Consider the following 9894-nt stretch of genomic DNA (forward strand, 5'->3'; position numbering starts at 1 on the left):
TATCTTTTAAATAATTTGGTGAAATATGGTTCTATTCTGTTCTGGTTTTACTTAAAATTTAAATCTAGTTGAACCTCATCTCTAACTTTTCTTATTGTGAAGAGTTCTAGATGTGATAAGTGTTTCTTTACGTGTAATTGATTCCAAAGGTATAATATCATCATCAACATTGTTTTTCCGATTGTATCCACAATTTCTTTTAAGCGTTGGACATCTGAACATGTATCACTTCCATCTGGATAATTCAACAGGTTATTGACATCCATTTTATTGTAGTAACCGAGATCATTAATCATGACCTCAAGTTCCTGAATGACGTTTTCACAAGTAGATTCATTCAAATTCTCTGAAATTACATCCCTCGTTAAACATTTGTTGTCCAAAAAGAAATTGCAAAATCGATAGCATCCAAAACATTGATCTTTGCTGAATCAGTTTGTTCCACTTCATAGTCTTATAATATCCTATGATAAAATCTGTTCGATAATGCATCTTGAAAGCTTTTATTATCAAAACATCACAAGATTGAAATTACTAAGATACAATATTTAAATATATTTGTTGTACTTTATGTATAATTTTTTTAAATATGAAATCAATAAATATAATACGTAAATTATTGAGATACAATAATTTTTATATAATCAAAATTAATTATTATCTTTAAATTAATAAATATTAATTCATCAACTAAATAATATTTTTATAAAATAATAAAATTTCATAATTCCACCTATATTAATTTATAATAATTCGAGACACATTATTTAAATTCATTGAATCTTTGATATGTTTTCTACTTCAAATTGATGACTATAATTAAAGAAAAATAACATATTTTTAGATAAATAAAAACATTACATATATTTTTTTTCCTGAAATTTAAATAAAAGATATCCTACTAAAACACTTTTAGTTTCAGCTTATAAAAGTTTCAAATTGAATTGAAGACAATACTCCACCGATAGTATTTTTTTTTTTTTTAATATATAGTTTTTAAGAACATTTTTTCATCCATTAAAACTAAAACTAAACCCAGAACTTTAATGGAAGCTAATTCAAGAAGATTAATGGGTTTAGAGAAGAAGAAAAAAGTAGAAGAAGAATGGAACAATATTTACAACTCTAAACACCAATTATCTTCTGCTGATTTTCCTTCTTACTTCGTGTTTGGTGTCGCCACTTCTGCTTATCAGGTTTTCTTCTATGCTTTTATATAGTTTTGAGTTTATCTGAATTCAATACGAAGACGTTTACTCAGTTTATATGATACTGTTTGACTTGACATAACTTATATAAACTTATGTGATATTGTTTGAGTTTGACATAAATTCAATTTATATGATAATGTTTGACTTGACATAACTTATATTAACTTACTTGATATTGTTTGAGTTTGACATAAATCATATCAATTTTTGTGATACTGTTTGACTTGACATTTATATCGATTTACGTGATACTATTTAACTTGATACAGGCCTTTTAAGGAAAAAAGAAATTAGGATTTTTGAAATTTATGATCTGAAATCAAACCTTTGGATATAATCATAGAAAAGTGATATTGTTTTGGTTACAAACTTAAGAAGAGAAGGTGCTACATAAATTGTAGTTTTTTTAAAAAATTTGTCTACAAATATTTGTTTGGACATTTTTTGGGTAATTCCAATCATGAAACCTTGTAAAATGCATGTTGAAGTAGTATTTTAAATATCAAAAATTTAAATTTTTAAGTTTTTTCTATAAAATATATGATCAAACGAGAGCTTAATGCTATAATTTTTAGAGGTTGGACCCATAAAAATTGAATCTTGGATTCGCGTATGCTCCTCTTATCATTTTTTTTGGACTAATGTTTTTGTTTTCTCTCTTATTTTGTAATATTTCTTATTTTCTTTTGGGAATTTTGGTATATGGGAAAAGGTTGAAGGTGGAAGCAAAGAGGGAGGAAAGGGTCCTAGCATATGGGATTCTTTTTCACATACTCAAGGTAGTTAAGTGTCTTTGCTTTTTGTTTTTTTCCCCTTTTCTTGGTGGATGTTTTGTTGAAGTTTTTGTTTAGGTAAAATATGTGATGGAAGCACTGGGGATGTGGCTGTAGATCAGTACCATCGCTACAAGGTACAATCTACTTCTCGTTATCATTATTATTACTCTCCTATTATCTTATTCTTCGATTTTTATTACTTGTTGCTTCCTTTGCTTTGGTTGTCGTATTATCTTTTGTTGCTAGTGTCCTTTACTCCATTATTTTCTGCATGGCTTTTTCTTCTTTTTACTACTGTATTTCCTTTTCTTACTGAATTTGATATGCTTTACTTGACTGATGGTCTATCGGAAACAACTTCTCTAACTTCATAAGGTAGAGATAAGGCTGCGTACACAGCACCCTCCCCAGACCCCACTTTTGGGATTATACTGAATATGCTGTATTTTTTTGTCAATTTTATTACTTAGCAAAGAATATAATTTGGAATTGCGATTGGAAATTTTACTTAAAGGACATTATGTTTACCTTGGTGTCCATAAGATAAAATACCTTGTGTTTTACTATTGCTTTTGTTGATATACTTTGTTCTTATTAACAGCAGAGTGATCTTTTTCTTTTTTGGTCTAATTTTGTTCTTTAAAAATTCAGGAAGATATTGAGCTCATATCCAAGTTGGGATTTAAGGCTTATCGTTTCTCAATATCGTGGAGTCGCATCTTTCCTGGTATAAAGCTTTTCATTTTATTTTTTGATGATTGTGGTCTGCGAGTCAGCTGTCAAAGTTTCAGTTACTAGATTGCAAGTTTCGGAAAGCCTTTTTCTTTTCTTTCTTAAGTTTCATGTTCAGTCGAACAGGCAAATTTCGTGCTTTTTCATTTTTGGTTGTGAGCGATCTCTGTTAATATCAACTGCTCTCCCAAGTAAACGCAGCTTTACGGAATAGCGTTTTTTCTTGATTGCTTTTTGGTGCACCCTGTATATTCCGACTTGTATAGAGGATTTAGTGGCTTTTGTAGAGAATCATGTTTTGATGTAGTTTCTCTGCTCTTTGATATACGTCTTGTATATGGTAATTTTTCTTTCCACTGCTAATAATATTATCTACCATATGATTATATTTTTTTGCAAGTTAGTGCACTTTACTTTTGCGCTAAATATGTGCTATCCCATCTTTAGTTTACTTCAATTTAACATACCTACTACATTAGCCACTACATGACCTTAATGCCTGGCTCCAACTCGAATCTTATGTTTGTATTTAGCGGTTCCTTAGCCACTGCAATATGTTTCAGATTTTTGATAGGGTTTTCTCCGCCTATGTACAGATGGTTTGGGTACCAAAATCAACGATGAAGGCATAAAGTACTACAATGATCTTATTGATGCACTACTTGAGAGGGGTAAGATGTTATCCGTTCATTCTTCATGTTAAAGCAAATAATACGTAGCCTTTGGTTTTATGTACAGAAATTTGCCAGCTGCTTCTTCTCTGTAAACATAACAATGAAGTGAAGGTTTTATACTGATTCAGCATTTCCTTTTTTTGTTCATTGATGAATTTCTGCCATGTTTTCCAGGCATTGAGCCTTGTATAACATTGTATCATTGGGATCTCCCTTTGAATCTTGAGGAATCTTGTGGAGGCTGGTTAAATGAACAAACTATGTAAGCTTCTGTCCTTCAATTTTTCTCTGTTAATCAGCACGTTACAGATTTTTCTTGTGCTTATAATAGAGTGGGTGGTGCATATGGAATTCTAAGACTCTATCATAACTTTTTCAGCACGATTTTTTTTATTATTATATCCGATGGGACACTAATGTCTTGATTTGCTGAAAATGTTGTAAAGTGAATGTCCAGTACTGCAATTTTAAACCACGTTCTGGATAAAGTGTTCATGGGTTCTCTACGTCTGATTGTGCCTTTTGGTTTAATTGACCACGTTAGTTATAGGTTTCTGAAGGGATATTAAATGTTGAGATTTCCTTCTGAAGAAGGCAGGCCTTCCCATTTTCATTTTCATTTAAGCTGCAATTAAAGTTTGTTTATCCATGTAACTTGTGGAATACTTTGTCGTTAATCACCTCCTAACAATCAACTTGGATTTTTGCGGCAAATATATAGAAAATATTTTGCCATCTATGCAGAAACTTGCTTTAGAAGCTTTGGCAATAAAGTGAAGAGGTGGATTACAATTAACGAACCTCTTCAGACTGCTGTGAATGGATATTGTACCGGTATACATGCCCCTGGAAGAAGTGAAAGCTCTTCTACTGAACCATTCTTGGTAGCACACAATCAGCTGTTGGCACATGCCGAAGCTGCTTCCATTTATAGGAATAAATTTAAGGTAGCTCTTACAGTTTGAGAATTACTCTTGTTTCTTTAAAAATCTTTATGGAAATTCTTCCAGTCAGAGTTATCTCTCACTGATATTTTGGCTTTAAGTGTTGTAGCTAAAGTTTCTGTGATTACGTTCTTTTTTACGGTATTCTGTCCCGACTTGAGGCTTAAGGCCCCTAAGAAGTTGGGGATGGAACTTTTCTGCTTTGTCCATTGTTGATAATATTGGTGGTTCTATATTTACAGGATGAGCAAGGAGGAGAAATAGGCCTGGTGGTGGATTGTGAATGGCCTGAGCCTTTATCGGACAGTTTAGAGGACAAAGCTGCTGCAACAAGACGCCTTGATTTTCAGCTTGGATGGTACTTTTTGTTATATCTGTTTTAGTCAGTCAAGAGTTCATGATTTAAGCAGTGCCGGAGCTAGGATTTGTATTCTAGGGGGTTTCAAAATATGAAAAAGTAAACATAAAAAGAAATCAAGGGTATTTACCAATTAGTATAATACATTACAAAATTTTCTTACTTATTTAGACAGAATAATTTTTCAATGAGGGGTGTGCTAGCCGATCGGTCATAAAGTGTGTATCTAAGTGATGGTCCAGATATTGGGTAAAATAGGTAGTACATATGGGCTGAAGAGAGAAACCTGTAATATCATCACCCTAAAAGCTATTGTCATTTGCATTGAGGCACTAAGCAATATTGACTTAGTAAACAGTAATTATTTTCTTAAAGAGGTCCATGTTTATAATGAATTAAAATTGATTGCTTAAGCGATAATGTATTTGAGTCTTCATCTTTCATCTCAAGTCGAGCATCTGAAAGCCTGACATATTTCACTTACTTACAAAAAATTACCCCAAAAAAGGCCTAACATATTTCTCTTAAACTGAAAATTTTGATCACGAGACACATAATCTGTTGATCATCATTTTTGTGAATCTTCTTGCTTAAAATCCATGAAATTCTGGACTCTACCATCAAGGCATTAGGATAAAAGGTCACCCTCACCCTCTTTATTGTAAGTTGTTACTAAGTTTGATTCAGATTTTCTTTGAAACAACTTTATTTAATGATATGAAATTAACCTTCTTGAAGCTCTAGACCTTGTTACTCTAATTTACTATGTATCTATCTGAAAATCTTGTATATATTTTCTTTTAAAGCATGTATATAATCAATATAAGGTATCGCTAGTCAACTTTCTCTTTTATGTTTTAGATTTTTGTAATTTCTTCACAAACATTCTAACAGGTACCTGGATCCAATATTTTTTGGAGATTATCCTGAAAGCATGCGTGAAAGACTTGGAGATAGGCTTCCAAATTTTTCACAGCAAGACAGGGAGTTGCTAAAACATTCGGTGGACTTCGTTGGTCTGAATCACTATACTTCAAGATTTGTTGGTCATGCAGCAAATAGTCTTGAAGAGAATGACTTCTATAAGATACAGGATGTAGAGATAATTGGTATGCGAGACCTAAAAAACTTCTGTCATTTGTTAGATTTTTCTAATCCATAAATTATGTGAGTGTTTTCCTAAGTTGACGCATGTTACTCTTTTCTTTTTGTGTTGTTTCTTTCCCTGTTCGTCATAGCTGAATGGGAAGGAGGAGAGGTGATCGGTGAGAAAGTATGTGCGGTCTCTATTTTCCAGTTCCATGGATGTATATGTCAGACATCGTATACTGAAAATGTTAAACTTCGTGCAGGCGGCATCATCATGGCTTTATGTAGTTCCTTGGGGAATTCAGAAAGTTCTTAATTACATTGCAGAGAGATATGACAATCCACCAGTGTATATCACTGAGAATGGTAAGGCCTTCTGCTTTTCAAGGTTTTTGTTGGTCTCTCTGTTTGAAATTCGGAGGTCATCCAACTTGTCTAACTTAAGACAACGACTGCTCTATATATATGTATATGTGTTACTTGATCCCGTAAATATTACTATCATTTAAGCTTTTTCATAAAATGTTTGGAAAAAGATCATATTTATACTACTATTGCCTATATGTGAAAAAATGTTTTGACCAAGAAATTTCCATTAGCTTAAAATTGGAAGTTCTTTTGAAGGGAAAGGATTTATTAGAAAATAATGCAATTATCTCCATTCTAGTGGTTTTTTGCATAATCCATCCTGGCTTGTGTACATGATGAACTTGAGTGTGATTTTCTGCTGAATGCAGCACTTTAGATTATGCTAAGAGCACTTACATTGTCATTCTTGTTTTGGGGAAGCAATGGTCCCTGTTTGGACAATCCGAATGTCTATGGCCTAACCTGCAACAACGATTTGCTATGAGGTCAAAACTGTGAAGTGAAATAAATTGTTGTTCTCTTTGACTCTCCGATAGCTTTTGACAATGTCTCAAGAATGAAGGCCTGAAAGCACCTTGTGAACAGGAAGAGCTTCTATTTGAGCTTCCCTGATAAACTAATTTTCCAACAGTTAAAGTAACCGTCCGACATGAATTGAGTTAAAGATACTTCCATTTTCAAACTTACTACTAGCAGTTTGATGAACACTTGCAAGTATTTGTTCCATGTAATAACCTAATTCAGTTTTTTTTCTCTTGCAACTTCACTTTTCATGTTTAGGTATGGATGATGAAGATGATGACATATCTCCTCTCCATGAGATGTTGGATGATAAATTAAGAGTTTTTTACTTCAAGGCATACCTTGCTGCTATTCATCAGGCAATCTTGTGAGTATTCTCACAAACCTGTGTTTCATAGCCCTCGTCTTATAAGCATGTATTGGCATCAACATGCATAACAATTTTCGTTGATTCCTGTCAGATATTAGTAGCTCATGTTTCTGCATGTTCTGTGGGCTGCGTTCATTCAAACTTCTATTTGTCAACCATCCAAATCATAGAAATTACTTGCCTCTTGAAATATTGTAGTTCATTCCCCATTCAGTTTTAACATTGATTGGGAAGCTTCACCAAGTATGAGATATTGTTTGCCAGCACCTGATAACAGGTAAATCTGCCCGCTAAGGATAGAACAGATGGAAAGAAATCATCTAGTGTTTTGTTTTTTCTGGTATTCGAACGGGAAACCTCAGGATATGCTCAAATCCACTTGAACCTGAGAGTTCCTACTCTTGTCTCATCTTAAGCTCTTCTTTCAAGAAACAGTTGGCGTCCGCTGTTCTTCCGGGTAGAAAATGTAGTTAAGTTGTTGATAATTGTCCCTCTGCATACTTTACCTGTTGTCCAACTATTTAGCACAACAAAAGACTGGTATAACATACAACGAGGGCAGAATATCTGCTGGTTGCATGATTCCACTGTTACGGGATCAATCAAATGTTGTGTTTGTTATGACTGGATGGCGATGTCTTTGCCTACACTCTATACATACTAACGAAGTCCTACATTTGTCTCGACAGGGACGGTGCTAATGTGAGGGGTTATTTTGCATGGTCATTGCTGGATAACTTTGAATGGAATCTTGGTTATACAAAACGCTTCGGTCTGACATATGTGGACTTCAAGAATGGGCTAACCCGGCATCTAAAGTCTTCTGCTTACTGGTTCATGAGATTCTTAAAAGGTGGACAAGTAAAACATGGGAAAGAAGATTAACTAACTTCTTGTGTTCTGGTGTTAGCAGCTTATATATTTTCATCTTCTTCTTTTTTTTTTCTAGTGACTCTCTGTATACTGCTGCTTCTGAGGCTTTTACATGGAAAACTTTTCATCTTTCTTGTATGATAGGCATAATCATGACTTTTTTTGTTTGGCTCAAGGTGCCTGGAATATGGAGTCTGTGAACTCACTGTCAAATAGATTTAACTTGTATGGGTCAACAATCATAAGAAATTATAAGTTTCTTGAGATAAGTCTACGCGTTTCTGCGGCTGAAAATAAAATCACAAAAATGAATAAAAAAATCTCTAGGTTGAGACATGGATATCTCGCTCTCTTTAAGGAGATTCAAGCTAACTGCAGCATAATCTACACCAATCCAGCAGTAATACTCTTGACTTGTCCCCTCCAGTATACAACATCGTACAATCCTAGCAACTTCGGATTAGTTGAAGAGGTCTACATGTCCACAAAAAGAATACTTTCCTTCAACATATACTACTCTCTTTTGTATAGTGAATATAGTTGAAGATTTAGAGTAATTTCTTTGTCGCAACTCTCTCTTAAATTACACTAACGTCAATATAAGCTTCTCATCTTTTCTTACATTATTTCTCTTCCTTCCAATACAAAGTAAGACCACACTATTAATAAGTGAGAAATTCTTCCTTACAATGACTAAAAAGACGATGGGTAGTAAAATGGTAAATGAATAGCCCAAAGATTAGTAAGTTACGAGGTATAATGACGCAGAATAATGAGTGAAATTAGTGGTAGGTCATGACAATAGGTTACAAGAGTTGCACCAAAATTATACCACATTCTTATCAACTTATACCCATTAACATATGCACTTTATATATTAATTTTAATATTAAAATGCATAAACACCGACACAATTAGCAATAAATTAGGATAGATTATTGAAAACAATAAAATGAGTTTTCAGAAATTGGCTCAAGTGCAGCAAATTCAAGGAGGAGATAGTGAAGAAAATATATTAATTTTAATATTAAAATACATAAATACCAACATAATTAGCAACATACTAGGATAGATTATTGAAAACAATAAAATTTGAGTTTTCGAAAATTGGCTCAAGTGCAGCAAATTCAAAGATTTGTATCGACAAACTTTTTATATTGCCGTAAAAATATTTAACGATAATTAAGTTATTGTTATTGCATTTAGAGCCCCTAAAAACTTTAGTGACACTTATAAGAATATCGATTATACTCATGTTTATTATATAAAATATAACATAACAATAATTATATTATAGCCGCAAATGCCACAAAACTATTTATTTGTTAGTAGTGATGAGTAATTGGTTTCTAAAATAAAAATATTAAACGAGCATAATTTAACGAAATTTCAAAAGAAAATTATAGTTATTGACAATTTTTAAAACGAGTATATTCTCTAATGTAAAATAAATTTACACAAGCAATTTTTAAATTGATATCGAGTAAAATTTTTAATAAAATTAAACTCGGAAAAAGGTTCTTAACTATTTTTTATTAAAAAATATATATTATATTATCCATGTGTTAAATTAAACCAAAGATGTGTATTAATTTGAACTAAAGGGTTAAAGTAGAGCAAAATAAATAGTGAGAATTCATACAAATTCTTTTATTTTCTTTAAGGTCTTATATAAGTAAATATTTATCTAGAAATGGAGAAATTAACTTTAATTAAATATAAGGAAAAACATTTTTTTCCTAATAAATATAATTTGTCAAGAATATACTTTTTATATTATTATATTATCTAAAAACCAATGTCCCTGATCAAATTCAAACATTCTTTATTATTATTATTGTTGTTATTATAAATTTTGTTTAGTTTTATTAATTGTAGGTTTCAATTAATGCAACTCCAAACTGCCATATTTTTGTTATTACAAATTAATATTAGATGAACATAAATAGTCTTTATTATCCTTTTATTGTTTATTC

The 9894-nt window shown here is 32.0% G+C and overlaps 1 protein-coding gene across 1 annotated transcript; it reads left to right on the plus strand.

Annotated features, from left to right (window-relative positions):
• Positions 1-915: 915 nt before the first annotated feature.
• Positions 916-8187, plus strand: LOC107004880 (beta-glucosidase 42). Its single transcript, XM_015203278.1, has 13 exons — positions 916-1196; positions 1924-1990; positions 2063-2121; positions 2639-2714; positions 3316-3390; positions 3568-3655; positions 4115-4340; positions 4580-4695; positions 5590-5804; positions 5934-5968; positions 6048-6150; positions 6934-7042; positions 7735-8187. The coding sequence occupies exons 1-13, from the start codon at positions 1047-1049 to the stop codon at positions 7928-7930; spliced, it is 1515 nt and encodes a 504-aa protein (XP_015058764.1). The 5' UTR covers positions 916-1046; the 3' UTR covers positions 7931-8187.
• Positions 8188-9894: the final 1707 nt, after the last annotated feature.

This window comes from Solanum pennellii, chromosome 11 (assembly GCF_001406875.1).
Source record: "Solanum pennellii chromosome 11, SPENNV200".
NCBI lineage: Eukaryota > Viridiplantae > Streptophyta > Magnoliopsida > Solanales > Solanaceae > Solanum > Solanum pennellii.